This window comes from Bombus affinis, unplaced genomic scaffold (assembly GCF_024516045.1).
Source record: "Bombus affinis isolate iyBomAffi1 unplaced genomic scaffold, iyBomAffi1.2 ctg00000380.1, whole genome shotgun sequence".
In the NCBI taxonomy this organism is placed as follows: domain Eukaryota; kingdom Metazoa; phylum Arthropoda; class Insecta; order Hymenoptera; family Apidae; genus Bombus; species Bombus affinis.
Window position 1 is genome coordinate 52455 of NW_026109053.1, and position 27916 is coordinate 80370.

Below are 27916 nucleotides of genomic sequence, written 5' to 3' on the forward strand. Positions count from 1 at the left end.
GTTTTGAAAGAGATGCTGGCCGCCCTTGAGGGGAGGTTGTTGACGGGGGCATCGTTCGTGGAAGATAGGCTTCTCCTATCGTCCCGTAGTTGCAACAAGGACTGTTTGTCTAAATGGAGAACTTTGCTTGACTAAATCTTAAGATTTATTGCGGGTCCTCAAGTTAGCTAAACATACTGCGGAGGTATATTGACATCTGGAGATCATCTTACCCGAAGGATAGGATCTGCGTGTGGCGAGCCACGGAACAGAAACCTTTGAAATATTTACTGCCACGTGTCGCTACGGCTATTTCTTTAAAGGAGAGGTATAGAGTTACTCTGTGCCTTTGTTAGATAAAACGTTCATCCCTTGACCGCGGCTACGTTCGGCGACTGGTTGTCGCCTCGAGCCCAAGCTCACTATCATAAACCTCGAACAATCGGAGCGACATTTGTTTAATCTAAATTACGACATTACGGTATTCCCGAGAATCCAAGGAGAGGTTCCGGTGTTTTTCCATCTCCGACATACAGAATAGCTGCCCGACGAAGAAGATACAACGGGGCATGAAAGGACAACCCTGATGACTGCCGACAGGTTTTACCGGGGTTGTCTGTCCTCAAAGCAAAGGAAAAAGGAGGAGGGGTTTTTAGTGGGTATGGCAACAACATCCGCCCGAGTCCCACATAACCCAGTGATGCGGATCACTGGGTATGCGTAACAGCATTTTCCCCTCCTCACGCAAAAAAAAAAAAAAAGAAAAAAAACTATACACTCTATCAATTTTAAGTTGATAATTTCGTTATTATATAATTTTTCTTAGTCTAAACTGAATCCAGGAAGAAGAACTTTCATCCAATTACATACTTCATTAATTCATGAATTGTATTCGTTACCGTACGTACAAAAAGAAAGTTGACTGATATAAAAATTCAAAGGATAGAACTTCTAAGCTCGCGATTGGAAACAGATTCAGTTCAATGGTTTAATTTGCCATTTAATTGAATTCTCTGGCAATTTCAGCGAACTGTGGGCTTTAAAAGTGTCCCGCATTCAAACGCAAGACTTCTCCTCCACCTTTCTCTTTCTTTCAATTCCAACCTCAAGTAATTGACCTATTAATTCGACGATATATTTACATGCTCGCAAGGGATTCAAACAACTTCGTTGCGTTAAATTCGCAATTATAACCAACAGGAATGTCTCAATCAATGTGCAGCTCGAAACAAATAATAGATAATTAACTTTTCAATATAACGATTGATATGTTTGATGAAGAAAAATGTATGAATTTTTAAAAACGTCTCCTAGTACATTTAGCATTTTTATAGTAAAAACTTAGAACACACACGCACACATATACTATTCCATGAAATGATTTACACAGCTATGAGTCTAATCCTATCATATTATAAAGGGATGAACGAACTTTTCCTAATAAATATAACTTTATACAAAATCTTGTTTAAAAAAATTAGTTTTTTATTCTCACTAAATTAATTTAATATCAGAATATATAATTTTAGTCGTTATCAAAATTTTATGTCAAATGCGTTCATAGATATATATATAAATAAATGTCTAATCCTATGTATTTATTTCAACTGAAATCTTAACTTAAATATTTATTAACAATATTCTGACGAATATGCAATGAAAGATAAAAACAAGTTTATTTTTCCTATAGAATGTCTCATGCTTCTTACTCATTTTATGTTTCTCGTTGTCAGTGCGTAACTACTTATCAGCCGCATGAATGCTAAGTTTTACTACTGAGAAACGAAGAGACATATAGATGCAAATATACGCTATCTCGCGTGAAAAAACATCAGATACATTAACCAGAAGGAATATCCGATACATATAAAATTCATAGCGTAGTTATTTATACATACGGAATATTTCTTTCTGTATGAAATATTCTTTCTTCTGAATTCTTATTATAAATGTATGTCCATTTCCTACCTTAAAATGTCTCTCCTTTGAAAAACTCCATTTAAATATAACGATCAACAAAATATTACCAATAAAAATATTGAAACGAGATGCTGAAAGAACCTTTTAATGAAGTACAAATGATTATTTCAACTTTAATTCTGTTAAATTTGAATTGAATCATTTATAAACCGAACAGGTGTATAAAATTTTATTGCGTAAAAATCGTGAAGCTGAAAATTAGGAACGAATAACGAATGAGTAACCTAGTTTCATTAAAAGGTACGTGTACGCCGATCCGTGTAACAACTTCGACACTCCAATTATTATAAAGCATGTATCCTTCAGAGATTTTTTGCGCGAACGCAAGATACCTTTTACACGTGCAACTGAATAAGTGGAACGTGATTTTCGATATTTCTTCTTGTAGAACTTGTAACAACGTAACTGTTTCACGAATATTTTCCCTGACACTTTTACAACGATGCGTAGAAATCTCCTTTTATAATTAATAATTTCAGCATTTCTCTGAACAGTTTCGTTGCGATTAAAAAATATACAAAGCTTACGATGTGCTTGTTTAAAAATATTTATATGGAACAAGATTTCGAATTTGTCGCATCAATCGCGATCTCAGCAGGTGTAAATTAATTCGTTCTAATGAACGAATAAATTAAACGACTCGTGACAAAAATTATCCCTGTCCATGTTTGTCTTTCTAAAACTAATTCAAGGCGAGTTAAATGAATCGCTGTGTACCCTATTCGCGCAGCATGTGTTTTAACGACCAGCATGCAAGCGTTAACGGTGTACTTTAGTTTCTCATGGTTGTGTTAAGCTGGTTGCTCTTAGAATGAGCATATACTTACCGCAGGAATTGAACAGCGGAGACGCCCGCAAGATGTTGACTTCGAATTGTAACATATGCAGTGTATGCAAATCCAAGGTCCCGGCACATACATCTGTCCATGTAAGACAGATCGTCCTTCGAAATCAGTACAGTTTCCTCCTAAATGCACTGAAAACGATTACCAGCGTCAATATCTTTGTCACTCGACAATCGTACGCGCAGTTACGCTAACCGTTTTAACGCCACGCAGCGTGATCACTCTATTCGCGTACCGTGGTAAATTGTGCCACGATGTATGGTCACGATCATTAATTCGCAACGCGCTCAAGCGTGCTCGTCGCGAGTCATATCAGAGTTTCCTCTCGTAATTACTCGTTTTTCAAATAATCATAAACCAAATAAAAAAAAAAACCAATATAAAAAATTACCTCTTGAATCGGAAAACCAAATCCTGCATTATAGAATGTTATCACACAAACGAAACGCAGAGCATAAATATTTCGCAAACTTTTGAGTGTTTGTTGTAACGCTTCCAGTATAACCGATGAAATGAAGCGCGAGCACGTCGAACGGTATATTTCGATGAAAAAAACAGGATGAAAAAGGGCAGCGCGATCGCGTCGATCGGTACTACTCGCAAATAAATAAACGAAGCGCTATCGCGCTGCACAGCACAAACCGATACGGAGTCTTGAAACATCCGACACTAAAACGGTTAATAACATTACGAAAACGACCGTACCAGGAAATTTTTGTTCAACGGATCCGCATTGCGGCTATCACGATGCTCCTTCGTTGCATCGATGCTTCATCGATGAGATTAAAGCACCGTTGAAATAGGTTATTCGATTTCTTACATGGGCAAAAAGTTTTTATATCGTGTTTGCTGTTTTACTTCGCAAGTGTGCTTTACAGTATACGTTAGAACTCCAAGTCGAGCTATCCGAGTTAAAGTCTCTTGAAACTTAAAACGGCACTTAAAGGATATAGGTATAATAGAAGGTTCGTTTAAAATTCAAAAGTGTATATACGTACATATACATTTGAATAAAAATAGCGGATAATCTCAAGTAAAAAAGTAGGTTCGTGTTAGTAAAATGGTTTCAAAATACTTGTCAAAAGTCAAACGACTTGACTAATTAAGAATGGATGTAAGAGATTGAAAGCAAAGGGCATCTAAGAGTATCAATTAAGTAACAAACTCACGGTGACAAAGAGGTTTTCACTCGCTCGAATTCAAATAAATCGGTTAATTTGAGCGAAACTTTAGGTGCACGAGAAGCGACACGCGTCCTCAAGGACTACGAAGGTTCTACTCGAACGAATGAAAACTTTTCTCTGGCCCGGTGTGTATACACAAGACGTGCGAATTTAAAGTGCAGATTGTATTAATTGAAATAATTGGTTGGTTTGATCAAATTAATCGTTTTAAGCTGAAATGACGAAGGTCATCCAAGTAATTGATGTCCACTGTAATTATTTGTTAATCGCGCGTGGAATCGGAACGATTCGACCTCGTTCCAACGCGAATCGTTACTAAGGCAGAGACGGCAATTAATAATTGTCGCGTCATTTGTTCGATCGTGTTCACAAATTCAAATACGGCTGAGTGGCGAAAACCATTTATAACACGTCCCGTACCGCGTAGGTCGTATACATATCTCAGGATGAATTTTTCGTACTTCGCCGCATATATTCTCCATGTCAGACATACCATAAAATATTTCGTGCAATCGCGTATTCCTGTCTAATGTCAGGAATTCTCTTTCCATAGGTCTGCGTTTTCCATATTATCTATTTTGCTTATCAGTAAACATTCTTACAATTTGTGATTAATACTGTACGTACAAGAACGTTAAGTTTTTGACGTTGTAATATTTCACATGAAATAATAATGGCTGTATATCGACTAACTTATTAATTAATTAAATTCGTGTATATCAAGTTTCCTATCATTTAATACTTTCGTGTAACTACAGAGATTTGATACTATGAAATGAAATATAAAACTTGGTAAAAAAACGCGCTTCGTTAGGAAATGAGGGTAATGATGCAAATATTTTTTGTAGCCATTATATAGAATTTCGATGGTATAATTAATCAGTATCAACTTACCAGCCCCTGACGGGAAGAAAGTGACGAAAATAACCTGCAAGCAGATGAGAATTGCAAGTATTTTCGAGTACAGGTCCTTCATGGTTGTAAAAGATCAGGGGATGTTGTCGCTCTAGAATAGGCGAAAATCAGCTGTTTCAATAACTGCTTTGTGGGCACTGGAGTGCGTAGACCAGAAATATCTGCGACAAAAATCAGAATACATTTGTTTTCACATGATTCGATCAATTTTGTGTAGGACTAAGCTGATTGAACCTAACACGGGATAATTGTCCAACTTACGACCTTAACAAGCCCGCTTGATTCTCTATAAGTGCTTGAAATTGATGCTTGTATTCTTTCCAGATTAACAAGCTTTGCCCCCCCCCCCCAACCCCCTCCCTCTCTATTTCCTTAGATCGAGTTAGACTGCCACAACATATTATCTTTCTTCTTTTCTTTTCTTTTTTTTCGATCTTTTAAAGCCTTAAATCGCTGGTTATTATAGTGTATACATTCAATTACTCTGTAAGTCGTAAGTACATGTTTTACGTTATTTTTTATTTTCCAGCTAAATTCCACAAAAACAAGAAATATACTTCCAACGTGTTTTCACGTGTCTCTAGCAAAGATCTGAAAAACAAGTTGCGGCGCAATTTAAAACGACAAATAGCACCGTGTGTCTCGTTGTGGCAACGCACGCTTCGTCAGCTTTTTAAAAGCGCTCTCTGTCTGCTTTTTTCTCTCTTCACCGCCTATTCGTTTTTTCTTAACGAGTGAAACCGTTTTTACGAGGACGGGAGCACAGAAATGACGTACTGGCAATTCTGTTTCGTGATGACACAAGCAGCCCGGTTTCAGTGAATTAAACCTGGCCCCAAGCTTCCAATTATCTCTCCCTTCCTTTCCTTTATTTTTCCCTTCTATATCGAGTTTCAGGTTTTCTAAATTTCCATTACAATCAACTATGGCTTTTCTCTATTTTATATGTTAGCCGATGATTCATGGCAAAAACGTCGGCTGTAAAAATATTTGGAGTTGCAACAGCAACAAGTGTGTTTTCTCAAACAGAAAATATTGGAAGCGTACTCGTTGGCAAAACAGTTCACGGATAGTTCGTCCTCTGCTTGTTATTTGTTTCAATACCGTTAGCAAATAAATTCATGAAACATAGTGGTGTCGCATAAATTGAAAATAAAAGCTTTGCGTATACTTGGCAGTTGAACTTTGGCTATTATACGTATGTTATATATGTAGTATCGTGGACAAAAGGCCTAAGATATCTGCCGAACCATAAACAATGCCGCGAGAGCCGCGGCATCGTCGGGTACATCAATGTGTCGTCGGTTCTTTTTAAGTGGATAGTTTCGTGGAAAGGGCCTGCGTGACTCTGGCCACGGGCGTTTCGGGACACGTGTCCGATAGGACGGGAAAAGACAAAGAGACGCTAAAGGCAGTGTTAGTTGAGAAGCCGGAGAAGACGGATGCAAAAGGTGTGCAGAGTGTGACTTGAGAAGCGAGAGCGAGCGAGTGTAGAAGCGGAAGAGTGTGAATCGGGAAGTCGGAAGCCGTCTATGAGAATAAGACGTACGACAGCATCGTAATCATTTCGTTGCTTCGAACATTATTTATTAAATCAAAACATCATTACTTGTCCTTTCCTCTAAGACCCATTAAGATACTACATATATATATATATATATATAGAAGATTGCTTAGAATTTGGAGCTTAATAACATATGTCAAAATCATTGACATTAAAGAAGGTGAACCTTACTTACGAAATTTCCTTCCGTCAAATGATACATAAAAATTGAAAAAAATAATATACATAGTTTTGACTTTCTTCCGCATTATAATTTGAATCACTCGATTTATTCGACTAAAGATAATCAAGCAATAACCTCACTTTACACGTATTCTCATCACGTGAAATAGATCACATCAGGGATTTTCAAAAGTCGATGGAATATTAATGGCGATTAATTATTTATGGATGTATTCTGCACGGTTAAAGCAATCGCCTAGTGAATTATCGAGTTCCAGGAATATGAGCGGTAAACAGGATTGCAGCTATAAATGACTCTCTAACGTGTATATTAGAGATGAATTTGATCATTTATCCTCATAATATGAAATACGCTTTCAAGTGGAAATCATAATTAACAATTTCTGGCAGCGAAAAGTAAATAAATCGATACGTTTAAATCAATATTAGAATTTCTTAATATTTTTATCAAATATTTTTATCAAATATTTTAACATCGTAGAAGTGTCGTTGGAGAGAAATATTAGGTTGTTCCAAAAGTTTCTTTCGGTTTATAAAGAAATGATAGATGTACGATATTTTTTGCATTATATTATTTTATTCAATTATGTGCGATCCACCTTTCTCCAATTTAATATAAAATAACATAAAACAAAAAATGCTGTGTATCTATCATTTCTCTATAAAACGAAAGAAAATTTTGCGAAAATATAATAGAAATTTAGCTTTAACACAATATAAAAATGGATTGTTATGCCCCTAGGAGATAAGAACAATATGATTAATATTAATAATGAATACGTTAACGTAACGAAAAGCAGCTTTTGCAGAAGGCTATAACCTGAAAATGTTTACTAAAGAATGATAACATGAATTTTCTTAAGTACCCCATTTGATACTTAATCTGCTTTGTAAATACTGTACGTCCTAACTTTGAAAGAATGCAATTTTAGCCAGAATGTTTCAAATTACCTAGCCGTATTGTTTCCTTGTAATGTAATTTATATTTACATTATCTCGCGTAATTCTTTCCACTTTATTGACTTCTAAACGTTAATGTAATATAATTTTTATAATATAATTTTAATCGAAGTTATTTAAAATTTGTAGTATCTCATCCCTACTAGAATAATATTAACAAATGTGCAGAGCTCAAGTCGAATAACACCGGCTCAGATAAATGATCATCAAACTTACTTTTGTTATCGTCGATGTCAGTGATTTTGAACCAGCCAACGTCCATGGCAATCAATATTATTTAGCCGGTCTTAACGCAATGTAAAAAGCAAAAAAAAGAGGAAGGAAGGAACAGGGAAGCAAAGAGATAAAACGAATTTTTCATTTTCTCGAAACTAGATCGAGTTTCAAGCTGCTCGTAAAAGAGTCTGTAGCCAATCCGACTAAATTCGACGAACCGCGCTTGAAAATTCCCAGAGAACTGTGATAACCATCGAAATCTGTACAATTTGTCGATTCATCGCTTGATTAAAAAATGGAACAAAATGAGGCTGATCAGCCGGCCTTTCAACTTCTAATGATCCCTATCGTTTTACCCTAGGTTGAATGCTACGATATAAGCCGAAACAGCTATAAGTAGGGTTCACGTGATTGCCGCCATCTATTATTCACGCGTTACACATTCGCCAGACAGACGCGTCTAACGGTTGACATTGTTTTCTACCCTCAGTTCCAACGCAATTACGTTGCTACGTGCAATCAAGTCTCGAGTGAAGCTAATGATAAGTTGTTGTTCGATCCTACACAATTACTAAAATTATTCAAATTAAACTAATTTAGTCTAAAAAAACAAGTAATTTCGTTATATATTTCCTTTCATAATAAGCCATGGTTGGAATATAGTAGCTGACGAAAATATTCGTATATTTGTAGAAACATTTTAGGGCTGTATTATGCATAACGGCACTATAGAATTAATACTGTAACAGAATTCTACTATCATGGTTATGCTGGTAATATTCGAAACAAATCTGAAAATCTATGTAGATGTTGTAAGATATTCAGTACGAGTACTGTGCATTACTGGTATGTACATAATCACGACGAGATAAGGAAGGTACTGTTCTCTATTGCTCATCGCTACCCGTTGCTAGTAGCAACGTACTATGCATATATATCTCGTAAAGATTTTAAATGTAGCCAACGAGACCATTTTTAATATTTGACTATCGTGACCCATTACAGTTTCATCACTTTCGATTAATTGAACACGACCCGCACCTTAAGACTAAAATACACAATATAAGTATGGCACAGAAAATCTTTTAAAATTTACGGACGACTATTTATGGTATTTAAAGGCAGCAAAGATAATAATTAGCTGCGGATTTTCCTCGAATCGTAGCATACAATATGGAATCTGATTATTAAAAATTACAGTGGAAATACAGTGGATTTCCATAAGATATTCGTGCTTGTGGCATTTTGGAAATAAATTCTTAACCCAAATGGACGACCTCGATACTCGAGAAATTTTGTGAAGCTGACGTCAATGGCGATATGTACTGTTGTTGTGCTATCATTTCATAGTAAGCTGTATTGATTGCACTTCTATTCACGGAATTGATTTATTCCACACAAAAGTTGACAACAATAATCGAAAAAAGAAAAATATATTACCGCCTTTCACATCAGCATACACAAGCACATAGGATTTCACACGAATATACACACTTGTAAATTCGACGAAACGATCAAATTTAATTATTTTTCGATTTTTCGGGCATCAAGTACTACATCAAACGTTACACATCAAACGTTAAAATACGGCGAGCATACAAAATGTACAAACCACTCTAAATTAATTAACTTTGAACGTTATTGATTAATTAAAACAAACCACTGTTGCGTTGAGTTTTACATTTTAAAAAGTTGTTATCCGTTTTTGCTTTGTTTAAAACTAAAAACAGGACTACGTTCATTGTAAGTCGTAAATATCCCTTTTATTTATTTAAACAAACAGATATTTAAACAAACAACTTATAAATATATAATTTATTTACGTATATTTGTAATATCTGTTTTATAAATTTGTACAACCATTTATCCATTTATCTATTTTATTTGCATATAATTTTTATAGACTTTTTTTTCTTTTTTCTTATTTTTTTTTTTTTTTTTTATTTAAGAACGAAAAATTGTGATTCTATTTTAAGACATGTCAGACTGAAGCGATACGCGATATATATTTCTATTCGGATTTCACCGTCGTCGTAATCGATGCTATTGGAAACGTTTCACGATAGACGTCTTACAAGCGCTTGCAATGTCCGTCATGTGTAAGGCTCTACCACTGAATCGCGGCTGCCATTTAGTGATTAAGGTCGATCACTTAGAGACGTTAATCCGCCATAATGGTGAGCAATACATCGAAGCCATTATTGAAAGCATAGTTACGCGTTAATTTCATCGATCTTATTCACAAATAGAAGTGTACAAATTATAGGATTTCCAAATATTTAGTTTAGTTAAAAGGAGATATGAAAATGACAGGTATATTCAAAGGATAAAACAGAACCGTACGATTGTAAAGTTTCAAATCATTATAACTATTTAAATTTGAAAAATCTTACTATATTTATACAATATATTTTTATTAAGAATGGAAGAAATTTCGAAAAATCCGCCAACACTTTTTACTATCGTCTTGAAGCACACCATATGTTAAGCTTCTTCGTCGTTACAAATTTTATCGCGGATGTAACGAACGTTTCGAACATGTAGCACGCACGCGTCAACGCCTACATTTGGATTTTAAATATATGTTTTATGCATTAAATGTATTTGTACTTTCTTGCGCAATTTCTTTTAATTTGTTACGATATGGAGGGTTTAATTACGTTTAAGATATCTATCTGAATCCTTTAAATTCAATGTTCTTTAAAACATTACGTTACGTAAAATAATCGTTTTTCCACTTTATTGTATCATAAAATAGTTACTTAAATTCATATTACTTAAAGAATCTTCCTACAGAAAGAATAAAAAAGAATAAAATCCTATATGTTAAATTTTACGTGGTTGATGGAATACATAGCGATGACGAGAACTAACTACAGACAACAAGAAACTATTAGCGAAGGCAACTGGTGACTATGAATGTCGTCTTTATAATATGTGGCGACTAAGGAGAACAACTACCAACTACGGATAACAAGTAACAACCAACTGTCTCGTTTCTAAGGGGCAACTAACTTGCAATTATCCTCCTTTGATGGTTCCTGTAGCGTGATATACGTCTTGAACGTAGTTAAAGAATATGGTCGCTGCTGAATGGCGATTTGACAGCAAGGCGATCCCGCCAGTTCAAAGCTTGACATTGCAAGCTACCGAAGACCATTAATCTTGTTATCGAATATCTAGCTTTCAGAAGAACCCTTGTGATATGATATGACGTCATGACATTTTTATGACGAAGATGAACAAACACCGACCTCTAACGAAACAAATTTTTATTAAGTGCCGTATGTGGGTTGCAGGCCGGCCAACCAAGGAAATTTATCGAATGTATAAAGTAAAATATATACGAATATATTGGATATATCATAAAATGCCCGCGTTATATCGTCTAAAGAAAGCTAAATTTAAGGAATTAAAAAATTGAAATACCAATTATAAGAGAGTTAATTAAATTCAAACCTATCGATGGTCTCATAAAGACCTATATTTCCTGGAAATTGATATCTTTCGAATTCTAAATTCTCCTTAGAAAGTATCATAGAGAAAATATGAAACTTGAAAAGTACATCACGCTGATGCCTCGATAAACCGTCGTGTCGATAAATCCATGTGTCCGAGCGATGAATTTTCCCCAAACAACAAAAAACTGAAGGGAAATCTTCTTTGAAGGACGTGACAAAAGGTAGGGGAAGCGGGAACAATGATCACGCGATAAACTGATGGTGTACGTATAGAACGTGTACGTATAGAACGTTGCGAGAGAATTATCGAGAAACAAAAAAAGAAAAAAATAATCGTTGGCCGGCGCGACTATACGCTGTCGACGGGCAAACAGCGACTGAGACTAACTGAAACGAACTCTGTCGCAGTACGAGCACGGGCTGCGTTCGCGGGTCGATCGAACACGTTCTGCGCCTCTCCTCGGCACCGGCGTCAAAGCCACCCCCGATGGCTGCAACGCACTGGTGCACTTGGTGGTCCTTCCTTTTTCGTGTGATATTATACCAGCATCTGTGATGCCATTTCAAAGACCGCAATCAAAGCATTAAATGCCAGATTAAAGCGACGCGATAATATTACCCCAATATTCGTCCGTAAATGTTACCGTATAGATGTTTAATGCTTTATTATGCTTCGATAAAGCAATAACACAGAAATAATTGCATTATTATGCTTCGAATAATTTACTATCACATGAATCGTTCCACAAGAAAACATATGTTTCACTTTTCCCCGTAGTATGATTGTAATTTATAACAAATATTTATAATTTATAATTTAAAATATTTATAATTCACTGAAAGTATCTTCCTGTCACGATTATAGGCGTAAAATGTCAAATTAAAAGTACCAAATTAAAAACATATGGTATCCCGAAACCAAACGTACGACATGGCGAATCACGATGATACGATAAAAATTGATCTATGTCTTGATTTATTCAAACAGAACGAACTTACTCGAACTTTTCCAGAATAAACGATTTATCCGATAATATCCGTCACTAGCTTCTCTTCCTTCAACGGTAACAACTGACACCGAAAGCTCGAGAGACCCGAACGGTGAGACGTACCCAGAAGCAATGCAGTTACCTGGGCAAAGAGTCCCAAAGACCAAGGACGTAGGAAATTTCGAGAAACGGAAATGGAAACTGGAGTGGCGCGTCAATCAGCACTGACGGAAACTAATAAAAATGGAAAAAACCAAACTAATTCGTTTCACAAATTATTAAAACGATATTATTGAAAATTTCACTCGATTTTCTCACTGCACACGTCAATATTTGTCGAAATATCAATATTAAAAAGTTAATAAAAAAAAATATCCTCTTTCTTCATACCTGTCTTTCTCCCGGGCGGCGAAGGAATACTAGAATGTTCGAGAACAACGGATACTTTTTGATTTTATCTCAATATCAATTTCAATCTTTTTAAACGAAATATAATCTGAACGATGAAACGTTTGATCAAATAATGTTCTTCGTTCGATGCTAAAGGAAATTGAGAAGAAACATCGAAAATTCGTTAATAAAACGAATTTCTTTGTTTCTGTTAAATAATAAACTTGATATACGTATTGGTTTTTAAAATCAATATAGCTAACCAATGGGCACACTTTTAACAAGGGTGATGGAACATACCAAAAATCTTTCAAGATGGTCTTGGCAACGGAAGAGTCGAAAATATGACAATTATGAATGAAAAATTCTAATATTTTACAGCTGGCAACGATAAACAACTCCAGATATTCTCCTAATTAATTTACAACAAATTCGCGTATATGATCGATAGCTGACGTCACTGTGTCCCACAGCCCTTGTAAAACGATAAGAATTTCCTGGGAAACTTGTAGCCACGAAATGAAAAAGATGATAAAACTTCTAACAAGAGTACTGAGACGAGCAACTTTGTACTTACCCCTTCGGAGTAGGGAACGTGATTAAACGTCCGCGAGTTCGAAACTTTTGTAAGTCACTGCACGGCCGCTGCTTATGGTGGAAATGTAATAGATATAAGTACAGAGCGCGTGAGCGAACTAAAAACGCGATATAGGGGTAAAGAGAGAGACCGTTCCGTCCTTCTCTAATGCCCGCGTACTTGTACCGGAAATGTGTAACAACGGTAAACGAGCGCCGTCAGTGTCCACTAGTGTGCATGCCTGATTAAACAAGGACAGAAAATGCTTATATACAGCCTTCTCTTTCTATTTCCATGTCGCATCCATCTTACTATACAGTAGACAGGATTCGACTATTCCATCATTATATTCGCACCCTGCTTACGTGTGAACTAACATTGCCATGACAACAAATCGTTCGTCTCCTGTTTGATGCTCAGTTTTCAACGGAGTTGAAGGGAAACTTTATAAGAGAAAGGAAGTGACGGATTGTCTCAAAGTAATAAACGAAAATTCTCGTAACTATCGAAAAACGATAGTCAATACAAGGATATCATTATCACATTTAAAACTATTACAATGAACGGTGATTTATCGCTGCAAGGTACCACAAATAAGATATCTCATAATTTGCGAAAAGACTTTGGAACTTCCATGACAGTCATGAGTGTGTTTTGTCATTGATTTGCCATATTGCGTTTTTCACAATTGTTGTTCATTTTTTGTGATATTTTACACTCGCACATAGTATCTATGATTTTTTCTTTCGATAATTCTTATAATTATTGTCAATAATTAATTATTTATAACCATTTACGCTGTATTATATATCATTAAGATTTATCTTTGCACGTATCAAGATAGTAGATAACAAAATTATGTTTATATATTTATATTATGTGTATATATTTAGATATCTTCTTAGTTGCAATTTTTTCGAATAATATCGGCGACCAATCGAAATAGAAATTAGTGCGGAAAGAGGGGAAGGAACCAAAATTTGAAAATCGACATCGGTAACTCAGTAGTTATAGAGTAACTCAATCGATAACGTAGATTAACTAGTTATAAATGAAAATATATTTAAATTCAAACTTTAAAAATTAGAAATTAAAAGGCAGAAGGCAAAAAATTATCGCCGAGGATTTATATAATAATAAATAGACAGTACATTCTTTTTGTCTGTCTTACCTAGAAATAAAACAGTTAATTGATGATTATCGTATAGTGTGTACTCATAGCATAAAATTTGTTCAATGAATTAAAAATTATATTTTTTAGATATGTAGACATTAGCGATGTATTAATCCGGGAAGCTCGTCTACCTCGGAAATATCGAGTCTGCGACAACGTCGATTTGGAAATTATTCTTACAGAATATGAAAATTATTACAAGATGAAATTCCAAAAATATCCTATATTGTGCAAGAAAATAACTGAAAAGGAAATAAAGACGAGGGAAATGACAAATGCGAACAAAGTGTAAGAATTTAAATTATTTAACACTATTCAACGTTCTCAACGTATTCAACGTATCGATTACAATATCATTCAATCTTTGAAGAAGTAGTAAAACGTGTCAAATCTGTTAGCAAACAAACGAGAAGTGAGTCTGTATCTGGGTCTGTGAAAGGGAGGAATGCACAACAGAAGATGAGGGGTGATGCTACGGATGATATTAATCTCGCAATGACAGTGACATCAATTTTCGCCAATGAAAGCGATGAATCTTCATCAGAAGAGGAGAGCTATTTAACATCTTAATGGAACAATCCACGCAATCAAAGATATCAAAATAGGCTCAGAAGCTTTATATAGACAATCTGGAATTATGGAAGATTATTGAAGACATTTCATGCGTAAGTTATTTTCGATTAATATACGTATTGTAAATACTGATTTCAGTAAAGCTTTAAATAACGAATTACATAACACTTACGGAAATTAATACGGAGATTATGCGCCATTTCATCTTTGTATTGTCGTAGGAAATCATACTGACAAAATTAAATGTATATTGGGACAACATCGTAGGCCTAGAGGAATGTAAATCTGCTATTAAGGAGGCCATTGTGTATCTCCTCAAGTACCTTATCTTTTTTAAAGGCCCATTTTCTCCCTGGAATGTCAATGCACCTTTTTTAACATAACGGCCAGCTCATTGGTGAGCAAATGGAGAGGTGATTCCGAGAAGTATATCCGTGTAAGTTGATTTCCTTTGTCTATGAAGAAGAGATTCTGGAATATATCATATATAATAATAATCATATATAAATAGAATAGTTACATTAATACATTTGTTAAACTGAACAGGTTTTATTTGAACTTGCCTATAATTTTTCGCCTACAATTATTTTTATCGACGAGATTGACTGGATAGGCACAAATAAAGGAGTAAACTGTACATTGTCTGAACCTGCAAAGAGATTCAGATCAGAACTTCTTTCTAGATTGGATGGATTAGTATCTAACGAAAATTCTAATGTAGTTCTTTTGGCTGCAACTAATTGCCCTTGCTATGTATATCACGCTATTTCAATGTTTTCTAAGTAGAAAATATCTTAATATCATAATTATTCATTATCTTAATCTTAATTATTGTGTTGTGCGGAATATTCCTTTGTTATTATTAATATAACAGAACAATAATATTTATTGTAAATATATTATTAGGGACATTGATGCAGCTTTACGCAGATGCCTTGAAAAGAAAATATACGTATCATTACCAAATGAAGTTACTCGACTTGGTATGTTCAAATTATACCTTAGCAACCAGTTATTAGAGAATATGGATATTGTAAACCACATAATAAAATCTACTGAAAAATATTCTTGCGTGGATATAAAATTGCTTTGTAAGCAAGCATGGCTGCTCGAAATAAGTCCAATATGGGAAAAACTTGAAAAAAAAAAAAAAAAAAAAAGAAACATCTGTTACGACTTTGAAATATGAATTAAAGAATTATGAAATAATAGCAAAATTGTTAAAAAACAATGTCACCTACAGTTACGGATGTGGATAGATATGAAGCGTGGAATAAATATGTATGCCATAAGAACATATTTTAAAAAATATAAATGCTTATCATATAAAAATATAAAAATATAAAAATATAAAAATATAAAAATATAAATGGTTATAAATTATTAATATAATTATCGTTCGAAAAATTGTTCGTGTGCGTGCATGTATGTGTGCGCACGCGTTATAAACAAGTTTGAAATGTTCGTTCTACATATATGTATACGTGGTATACATCTTCCCTTATAATATATAATATGTGTAATCTGAGTGGTAATATCTCCACGTATTACATATGTGTTAGTGTATTTTATCGATAATCTGTCTTTTATTTCCTTTTATCTTATTAACGCATGTATGGGCGCGTATATGCGCCGGGCGAAAGCTATGGTTATATATGGGATTGTTAACAAATAAAAATTAATCTAGGTGTTATTAAAGAAATTTGTTTCACCTTCTAAACTTTTTGATGATTGGTTTACTTTGAATATTTTGCATATTTTTGCATATCATGAGCATTTTGTACATTTCTATACATTCAAACTTTCTATGAATATAAAATGATCCGCACTACTATCTACTTCATAGTATACTCTATACGTTTAAAATGCTCCATTAGAAGCTTAAATCTATCAAAATACAGCTCCTAGGGAAATGTGAATTTTCACATGAACACATAATATCGATTTTCTCATTGAAACGTATAGGCAGGTATATACTAGCATAAGCCACCTTCGGCATTTGGCCGTATGATGCAGCACTAGCTCTGTAACATAGAAAACCATAGGCGTCAGTTCTTCTTATTTCCTCTTTGATATATGTTTACTTTAATGTCACTTATTCAGACGCTTGATACATTGTCGGAATGAAATTTTAGTAATGTGCAAGTAATTTTGAGTAGATTAATAAAGTATAATAAGATATCAGATTCATGTACGTAGATTCAAGTGACATCAATCTTTATGTCTAGTATATACATGTGTATTGATCTATAAGTCAGTGTTAAAATAACAAATAAATGGCAGAAGAAGGAAAGAAGATTTCCTTCGGTTTTGCGAAATCTATTAAGAAACCTGTGTTAAAAAATGCTATTCCACAAGAAAAAAAGAAAGTTGATTACATTGAATGCCTTGATGAGAAAGGTATTAAAGTAATAGGGTGAGTTCAAAAAGTAAAATTTATAATCAAGAAACATATAACCTCAACCTAACCTATAAAAATCACCAATAGCGGAATATATATATTTGAAAACAATTTTTTTATTTCAATGAGGAGGAAAAAAAAGATGAACCTCTAATTATTCCATTACTAGGTTCAAAAACCTGGCATGATAGAATTCTTAATAAAATAGATGCAGACATTTTCCTTCCGAAGGCAGATAAGGAAAAGGTAGGAGACGCTAGTGTTAACGAGGCAAAATCAAAGCTATCTAATGGAAAAACATCGCCAATAATATCAATAAAGAAAGAGCCAGTTGAAGATAGTGAAAATAAAGTTGTTACTTTAGAAGAGCAAGCGACTAAAGAAATCATTGGGGAACTTAAGTCAAAGAATAAATATGAAACTAAAACAAATGATTTAACTTTACCTTTAGTAGAAGATGAATCATTAAGAGGCAAAGAACAGGTACGTTATCAACATATTGATGTGCAATGCACAGATGTATTACATTTGCATATTATAAATATCGTTTTGTATTTTTCAGTCTACGTTAGAAGATTATGAAAAAATTCCTATTGATGCTTTTGGTGTAGCAATGTTAAGGGGAATGGGATGGCAACCAGGAAAGGGAATTGGTTGAAATGAAAAGTATGAATTTTACTCTGGATTAAATTAATTATATGTATTTAATACATCACTTATTGGAAAGTAAACAGAGAACATCATTTTTTATTTCACAATCGTTTATTCTAACTATTACAGATTAGTAGCAGCTGTCATACCAGAATTACGACCAAAAGGTATGGGTCTTGGAGCAGACAAAGTAGCATTGCAGAAGAAAAATACAGATTTCAAAAAAGAAGAGGAAGAAGTTAAAATCGAGAAAGGAACATTTGTGAAAATTATAGCTGGAGAACAAAGTAATAATTATGGTCAAATAGAAGGATTCGATGATGATGCAGGAAGGCTCATAATAAAACTAGCTCTTGGTGGAAATATAATATCTGTAAATGAATTTATGGTACAGCCAGTGACTAAATCAGAATATTCTAAGAACTCAAAAGTTCAAAGTTAATATGAAGTGTTAGTTTTTCATTAAGGGACATTTAAGAAAATAAATTTGAATTGACATATACATATAAAGACATAATCGGACATGTAGAAAAACTAATTCAAGAGTACCTGTAAGTGTGTTGTTGCATGCAATTTTTTAAAGGTCCCTTCTATCTTTATATAAAATATGATAAATGTAGAGGTTTTAGATTTCAGTATTTTATGGGGTTAATTTCAGATACAAAAAAGTATGAGGAATATAAGGACAAGGAATCCAAGGGACTCAAGCAAAAGATGGATAGAAAAAGATCAATGTCCCCTGACCCCGAAGACGGTGAAGAACAAAAGTAGTAATAAAAGAAAGAAAATCGGAAGTACGATGCACAATAAGAACAAGTATGATAAAGTGGGGGATAAAAAATCAGAAAGACGAAAAAGGCGCTCCGAATCTAATGATGACAGCGATAGTGATTCTGAAAAGAAGAGACGGAGAGAAAGAAGTAACTCTAATAGTAATGATTCTTATAAATTAAAAAGATTGAAGAAGTCAAAGAAACGTAAGAAGTACGATTGCTCGTCTGAAAGATCAAGTAAAAAACGAGACGACGAGAAAGATCAAGATCTCGATCATTTAGTAGGCAGTAATATTTTCCAGGAACGTATTCGGTCATTTTACTTTCAAGATAAATTGTACAATTTTATTTATACAGATTTTATAATAAAGTGTATTTTTACAAAAGTATATTTCTTTTCTTACCCTTAACTGAAAATTACATTTAATTATAATATGTAATAATGTTTACAATTACATCAAAGTTAATGTCCTAAACTTTATCAATAATTATTAAAAATCCCCGCGTATTGCTTACGTAATGTTGATATCGAGTAATACCATACATAACCTCAAAGAACATTATGATACTTACGAACATCGTTAAACAAGTAGTGCGAACGATGTCGAGTAAGTATTCACTATGTATAAAGTATTTATAAATAAAAAGTATGGGAAATATATAACCGAGTGTATTTAACTTTTCCAACATTTTAGCATTTCGCTTGGCGTTGGTACAACTTCAAGTAAATGAAGTAAAAAGCAAAAATGTAGAGCGGGCAGTTTCCTACATTTCAAGCGCGAAAGAGCATAATGCTGATATTATCGCTCTTCCTGAATGCTTTAATTCACCATATGGAATACGTAATAATTTGTTTCTTTTTCTAATAATTTATTATATGTATAACAACTATATAGAAAAAAGTAAAAGTAGACAAATTACCTTAACGTTCATACTTCCATAAAGATTGTGAATTGACTCGAGAATATAGAATTTCCCCATTTTTATGATTATCGTGATTTTTGTATAAATATATTTTTTAAGATACTAATAATTAGATACTTATAAACTAGTATTATCAATTATTTTGTATTTATAATTCCACCTATAATAGTTAAAAATTAAAGTTAGTTAAAATCTAACTTTATGTTTCAAAAAGTACTAGCAAAGTCGTTAAGTAACAAGTCACTGGTACTGACCCAAATAGCATGATTGTAATTAAACATTTCTAAATATTCATTTTTCATCTTGAACCTGTAGAAACAATTTATTATATGTACTATTATCTAAGTAATTATATATTTAAGTAAATCTAAATATAAAATTTAGTTATTTTAATAATTTAAAAAATAAAAAATTGACAAACATTTCAACCTAATTTATGGTTGGAACAAAGGACAGTTATTTTTCATTAATTGAAATATTGCAATGCAGAATAGTTTCCAAAATACGCCGAGAGTATTCCTGATGAAACGGTGAAACGAGCGTTGCTTTATCGAAGGCAGCTAAGGAAAACAGCATTTATGTAGTTGGTGGTACGATACCTGAAATAGAGGGCGATAAATTGTACAATACCTGTACTATTTGGGGTCCCGATGGAACTTTGATAGCAAAACACCGGAAGGTAAATAATATACCTCCATGTGGCTTTGAAATTGAAAATATTGGGGTGGAGAAAGTGACTCTATCTAGGAATAATTTAGGAATATGCATATGTACATACGTGTACTATAACCAATTCTATAATTTAAAAAATATGTTATAGGTTTATAAAATACGTTTTGATACGAGAAACATACATTTTTGTCGTAATATAATATATAAATTTTTGTACAATATATTTGTTTTGTAATATAAATTTTTCACATAGGAAAAAACTTATTTTTTCTTAAAAAATATTCCTTCTCAAATATTATTAAATGATAAAACTTTTTAATAAAAGAAAGTGATAAAAACGCTGTCAGTTATTAAATAAAAAACAATTAAAGTTTAGAAGTTCGTAACATTGATGTTAAATTACAAAAGTTACAGCAATAGAGTTAGCAACTATATTTTTATGTTATTAGGTACATCTATTCGACATCGACATTCCCAACAAGATTACTTTCCGAGAGAGTGATTCACTCAGTCCTGGTAATTCCCTAACAATGTTTGATGTGAAGGGCTGCAAAATAGGTATTGGCATTTGCTATGATATCAGATTCGAGGAAATGGCACGCATTTATCGGAACAAAGGTACAGTAGCTTAATCGAACAATACTTAACTAGCATGAAAGTAACTATCTTTCTTAAATATATTCTATATAAAATATAATCAATATAATCTGTAACTCTGTATAAAAAGGAGCTTAATTTAAAAAACCAGTATATTCGCTGAAAATGAAATAAATAAAAGAATTAGAAGCACGACAAGAGGACTGTTCTCGCATATTCATAAATTATGGAATATGGACTGTGCAGCTACAAAGTTAACTAAAATTCAGTGGTCTCGTATTTCCCATTTCTCTGTGTTAGGTTGCCAAATGCTGATATATCCGGCGGCATTCAATATGACCACTGGACCACTGCACTGGTCATTACTTCAGCGTTCCAGAGCGAATGACAATCAATTATACGTCGCCTGTATATCACCGGCTCGTGTTCCTTCAGCAAGTTATGTCGCATGGGGACATACACAGTTGACAAATCCCTGGGGGAAAATCCTTTATGATTTGGAAACTCAGGAAAATATGGTGGTCACCGATATCGGTAATTTCCAGCTTAACATTAAAAGCGAGAAATCCATGATGTAATTAACTTTTAGTCTCGTTGGTTCATCGATTTTGCCGGCTCCCTCTGTATTTGTTGAATTTATTAGCAAGCATTACTTATTACTTCGTATGTTTTTCTTTTCTCTCAGATTTGAAAGTTGTTGAGGAAGTAAGGGCTCAGATACCTACATTTTCTCAAAGACGTACGGATTTGTACGACACTGTCTATAAAAAGGAGTAACTCTACACTGAAACAGAAAATGTTTTCTTATAATATTTCTACTACAATACCGTTTTTTTTTTTTTTTTTTTTTTTTATGACTTATTACTAATTACTTATCATTTGTACTAAATGAATAACTCAATTAAGAAAACCAAAATGTTATAAATAATAATCTGTATATCTTGTGTATCAATATGTAATTGGATATTGTAATAATATTGGAATGTCTTTGATCAGGGATATGATAAAGAACACGCGAAGACTACGTTCTTTTGAACATCTTTAATATCCATCATTTATAACATTAAACATCTTTTTAAATATTTAGATAGATTAATATGTAACTCTTTATATATATAAACATTAATTTGAAGTTACAAGCTTAGAGAAATTGGTCGATTAATATTTATAGATCGGCTGTCTTGATGAAAGGCTTAAAGAAAGCAAAAACATAACAATGTCGCAAATATAATTTATAGTTTAACTTCTTTCTTGTATCTGTCTGCCTTTCACGATGTTTTACCAATTACAATAAGTAATTTCGACTTCTTTGCGCTCCGTTTTAACGCATTCGAGACCGAAAGAAATTCATATCAATCAGTAGGCATAATATATATGTCGGGTTGGCGTTACGATTAGAGTTAGGGTTAAGGGCGTAAACGAATCCCTATTGACACTAGACGTGATCACTATGCAATAGAGGAGATATTTACTAGTGCAAACATGACCATGTTGGAATTGGACAAGTAATCGCGATAATTTGATACTCGAGAAGCTAATGACAATGATCTTAGGCTCAATAACGAATCCACGGTCAACGGGATGACGAACTCTACTCTTCTTTAGCGTCTAAGTTGTACTCAATGTTAATGCATGGGGCCATCACTACGTATCCGAGAGTTACTTGAATCGTCGTCGAGATCGTACCGGATAGTCACTCTCCGTCTCGACGATGCCGTCGAGGAAAACTATAATGGGTGGGTCTAAGGACATGAGATCCTCGGATTCGTCAAAGAAAGCTTTCGTTCCAAAGGTGAGGGAAATTAGCGCTGTTGCTAATTGGTCGATCTCCATATCGGCGTTTTGAAAGAGATGCTGGCCGCCCTTGAGGGGAGGTTGTTGACGGGGGCATCGTTCGTGGAAGATAGGCTTCTCCTATCGTCCCGTAGTTGCAACAAGGACTGTTTGTCTAAATGAAGAACTTTGCTTGACTAAATCTTAAGATTTATTGCGGGTCCTCAAGTTAGCTAAACATACTGCGGAGGTATATTGACATCTGGAGATCATCTTACCCGAAGGATAGGATCTGCGTGTGGCGAGCCACGGAACAGAAACCTTTGAAATATTTACTGCCACGTGTCGCTACGGCTATTTCTTTAAAGGAGAGGTATAGAGTTACTCTGTGCCTTTGTTAGATAAAACGTTCATCCCTTGACCGCGGCTACGTTCGGCGACTGGTTGTCGCCTCGAGCCCAAGCTCACTATCATAAACCTCGAACAATCGGAGCGACATTTGTTTAATCTAAATTACGACATTACGGTATTCCCGAGAATCCAAGGAGAGGTTCCGGTGTTTTTCCATCTCCGACACGGCCATTCTGACTATCACACGTCCTCGGGTGCAGCTACAAGATTGAGTCTTTCTAACATTAGGTTCGGTACAATTAGCATGTCTACAATTTAACTTAATGTCTAAATAAGCTGAGGGTCCGGTGTAACAACAAAATTTTGTTCGGAGGTTTGACAACAAAAGGAATAGAAGAGCACATGAATTAGTAACGTTGTAATTAGTATTGGAAGTGCTAGTTGCATCCTGTGGGTTATCAGTCGGGTCATAACGGCGAAATGGACCAGTCTCGATTTCGCACCCCAATGGATCTCGTTTTTCTAGATCGCACGACCGCACCAAACTTCGTAACACTATAGCTCATGGTGCGCGTGAACACATCACTTGCCCCTTAGTCGAGCTTCATAACACTATAGCTCATGGTGCGCGTGAACACATCACTTGCCCATTTACCAAACTTCATAACTCTATAGCTCATGGTGCGCGTGAACACATCACTTGCCCATTTACCAAGCTTCATAACGTACTCCGTAAGGTGCTACGGTCTTTGTGCTAAGGATCTTCCGAGATCGAGGTGCTCATGTCGTCGTGGTCACTGTTATTGCCGTCACTACCGACGTCCAACTCAGCGGGAACGCGACTGTCCGGCATTTTTCTTAATCTGTCGTGACTGTTTTTATACGATCGTTTGCCGTCTAGCGTTTTTAAAATATATCTATCTCGTTCCAAAATCTCGGTTATTACGAATGGACCCTTGAATTTTGGCTCTAGCTTGGTTTGGTTTCTTTTCTCATTTTTTGCGTAGTACGAAATCGCCGAGGTTAAACCTAACCACTTTAGCTTTGTTTCTATCAAAACTTTCTTTGTTGTACTGGGCTTTACTCTCTATGTTCTATACAGCCTGCTGTCTTACATCAGGGATATCGACTTCCTTTTCTTCGATATTGTCAGGTAGTAATAGGTCGTACGGTCTCGCTGTTCTACCGATTAGTAGTTGTAAAGGGCTCGAATTAGTCACGCGGTTGGTGGTGCAGTTCAACGCTAGCTGTATTTCCCCAATCGCGTCTTGCCACGGCCGCCCGGTCGTTTCTACTGTCGTGAACGTATTTTCAATGTACGCATAACACGCTCTACCTGTCTATTGGCTCTATCATCGGTCGCTGTCGGGTGAACTTTAATTCGTTTGCTTTCGCAGAATTCTCGAAATTCATTACCTTTAGAACATCTTTCCTGATCTGCTATTATCCGGCAGGGACTTCCGAATAAAATATAGCGGGTTTAAGCGCTTTAATGGTGTTACGGAAATCTATCTTACGAGTACGATGCAGGTACACGAATTTAGTGAACACATCGATCAAAACAATGACGTACTCCTTTGAATCGCTTTTACCACTCAACTTGCCTGTTATGTCCATGTGGACCGTATGCCAGGGTATGCTGGTCTTAGGTATAGGATGTAGTTCGGCTTGTATCTTACCTGAACTAGCTTTCGAAACTTGACAAGCATGACAGTTCTCAATGAATCGGCGAACGTACTTCGCCATCCCTTCGAACCAGTAATACTCGTACAGTCTCTCGAGCGTTTTCTCCCAACCTAAGTGCATAATTGACTGGTGCACATAGTTAATAACAGACTATCTAAAACCTCTTAGGACTATAGGTAAACAGAGAGTCCTGCCTTTTCTTTGTATCCTACGGTAAAGAGTACCGGACCGTAATTCGTATGTATTCGCGATGTCTTCCGCGAGCTCATCGTTTTGCAATTTCTTGACGATTCCCAAGGTTTGAGAATCACGACGTTGTTCGGCTAATCGCCAGTATTCCGATATTTCGGCCAGATTGATTTCTTTCTCCGCAATTTTATCAATTTTACGGTGGTCTAAATCTACGGGGTTTCGCGAGAAGAAATCTACGTGGGCTGTCCGTTTACTTTCCAGATACATAATGTCAAAAAAACAAAAGTCTGCAAGTAGGCCCATCACCGATGGTCCCTGTCATTTAAATGTACTTTGTTACTCGACGCTTTCGACGAGTCGCAATCCGTGACGACAAGAAATTCCCGCCCATGTAGATAGTGACGGAAACGCTCGACTGCGTTTACGACTGCTAACGTCTCTAGTTCGTAGGAATTATACCTAGATTCTGCGAGGGTAGTTCTTTTACTGTAATACTCTATTACTTTGCCTTTACCTTCGACTTGATGCGTCAAAATCGCCCCGTAACTCTCTCCGAGCTAGCGTCAGTATGTAGTTCTATCGGGTAATTGGGATCGAATATCATTAACACCGGCGCGTCGGTCAGGGCGGAAACTGCCTGTTGTCTTATTTTCTCGTGCCTATCTGTCCAAGTTATATTTCTGTTATTCGAGATGAGCGCATACAGGGGTTTCATTACCTGTGAGAATTTAGGGATGAACTTTCGGAAGTACGAAGCTAACCCTATGAACTGCCTGAACTGTGTGACGGCTGTTGGCACAGGAAAAAGCTTAAGGTGTGTATTTTACCCGGGTTCGGACGAACTTCTTCGTTATGAATTACATATCTCAAACAGAGCACCGATGTCTTTAGAAAAGAACAGTTCGCAATGTTAACAGAGAATCCTGCTTTTACGAGGGTATCTAATACGGTGTTCAATCTTCCTAAAGCTTGATCTATCGAGTCGGCAATAATTAGAACGTTATCGAAATAAATAACAACGTACGAATGAGCGAGGTCGCCTAGGGCCTTGCGAATGGCCCTCCGAAAGACGGACGGCGCAATTTTTCAGTTCAAACGGCATCGTTATCTACTCATATTGTCTGTCGGGAGTAACGAACGCTGTATACTCCGCTGAATTAGGATAAGTAGGAATTTGGTGAAACCCGCTGGCCATATCCAGGCTAATAAAATATCTCGCCTCTTGCAATCTCGCGACTTGATCCGCAATAAGGAGTAAAGGGTACCGATCCGCGACGGTACTTTGATTTAGTTCTCGGGGATCCACTCATAATCTATCTGAGCCGTGTTCTTCTTCACGAGTTACGTAGGGCTCGCGAATGGCGAATTACTAGGCCTTATGATCTTTGCTTTAATTAAAACGCTTATTTTCTCACGTACCGCTCTTCGGTCCTCCTCGCTAAATCTATAAGGACTTCCTCGTACGGTGATGTTAGGATCAATTAATCGTATTTCTAACCGGCCTGTATTTACGCGAATACGTAGGGAATCCGTAACGAATGAATCTTTGAATTTGTCGAGAAGAGAAATTGATCGACTTTTATTATTACCATGTACATCAATGTCAGCTTCATTAACGACGATCTCGTTTGCAGTGGTTTCCTTACAGACATTAATTATTTTTGTTTTACACATAGCGAGGCTATTTTGTGTAATGTTACGTCAAAACCCAGACTTAGAGTTCCACAACTAATCGCGATATCATATTTTAGATAACTATCAGCAAGGACATGAGAAATTATCTTCGATGTAAAAATCATTAATACACACGATGAACAAATGGGAGGCGTATGTTTAATACAAGTATTTCCTGCTCCTCGCATTACTAATATGTCAGTCATTCTTTTGCCAGAAATCTCGAGGTCACGGACTCTTTAATTAGTGAACGCTCGGCTCCCGAATCGGAGTAAAAATGGAAACGACTCACCCAGATGACTTGATCTACCCGATGATGCTTCCAGTACGTAGAAGTCGACTCGCCACTCGTTATTGAAATTATGGTTTTCTTTCATAATCAGGTTAACAGTTACGCCCCGTGCAGCGGGGTCGGAACGTGCGATTTTAAGGGTTAAAACGTGGTAGCGAAAACTTGTTAGGTTTCACACTCGATTTTGCACTAGCGACTGGGTTACTCGCGCACGATGGTCGTAAGTTCTAGCACTGTTATAATCGGCACTGATCCCACTTCTGATGTCGGGTTGGCGTTACGATTAGAGTTAGGGTTAAGGGCGTAAACGAATCCCTATTGACACTAGACGTGATCACTATGCAATAGAGGAGATATTTACTAGTGCAAACATGACCATGTTGGAATTGGACAAGTAATCGCGATAATTTGATACTCGAGAAGCTAATGACAATGATCTTAGGCTCAATAACGAATCCACGGTCAACGGGATGACGAACTCTACTCTTCTTTAGCGTCTAAGTTGTACTCAATGTTAATGCATGGGGCCATCACTACGTATCCGAGAGTTACTTGAATCGTCGTCGAGATCGTACCGGATAGTCACTCTCCGTCTCGACGATGCCGTCGAGGAAAACTATAATGGGTGGGTCTAAGGACATGAGATCCTCGGATTCGTCAAAGAAAGCTTTCGTTCCAAAGGTGAGGGAAATTAGCGCTGTTGCTAATTGGTCGATCTCCATATCGGCGTTTTGAAAGAGATGCTGGCCGCCCTTGAGGGGAGGTTGTTGACGGGGGCATCGTTCGTGGAAGATAGGCTTCTCCTATCGTCCCGTAGTTGCAACAAGGACTGTTTGTCTAAATGAAGAACTTTGCTTGACTAAATCTTAAGATTTATTGCGGGTCCTCAAGTTAGCTAAACATACTGCGGAGGTATATTGACATCTGGAGATCATCTTAC

At 35.6% G+C, this 27916-nt stretch overlaps 1 protein-coding gene, 4 long non-coding RNA genes and 1 pseudogene across 5 annotated transcripts in view; 4 read left to right on the plus strand and 2 right to left on the minus strand.

Annotated features, from left to right (window-relative positions):
- LOC126927966 (uncharacterized) overlaps positions 1 to 27916 on the plus strand; it is a 53886-nt gene that overhangs the window by 18226 nt on the left and 7744 nt on the right. The window lies entirely within an intron of this gene.
- Positions 2281 to 3732, minus strand: LOC126927970 (uncharacterized). The gene is made up of 2 exons (XR_007716106.1): positions 2787 to 3732; positions 2281 to 2677 (listed from the first exon to the last, which is right to left on the minus strand). It is a non-coding gene; the product is annotated as an uncharacterized LOC126927970 (long non-coding RNA).
- Positions 14704 to 15311, minus strand: LOC126927967 (uncharacterized). The gene is made up of 2 exons (XR_007716103.1): positions 15163 to 15311; positions 14704 to 15046 (listed from the first exon to the last, which is right to left on the minus strand). It is a non-coding gene; the product is annotated as an uncharacterized LOC126927967 (long non-coding RNA).
- On the plus strand, positions 15346 to 16154 carry LOC126927971 (uncharacterized). Its single transcript, XR_007716107.1, has 2 exons — positions 15346 to 15426; positions 15537 to 16154. It is a non-coding gene; the product is annotated as an uncharacterized LOC126927971 (long non-coding RNA).
- On the plus strand, positions 18181 to 19804 carry LOC126927964 (G-patch domain and KOW motifs-containing protein-like). The gene is made up of 2 exons (XM_050743929.1): positions 18181 to 18430; positions 18701 to 19804. The coding sequence occupies exons 1-2, from the start codon at positions 18212 to 18214 to the stop codon at positions 19223 to 19225; spliced, it is 744 nt and encodes a 247-aa protein (XP_050599886.1). The 5' UTR covers positions 18181 to 18211; the 3' UTR covers positions 19226 to 19804.
- LOC126927960 (omega-amidase NIT2-like) lies at positions 19314 to 22255 on the plus strand (annotated as a pseudogene).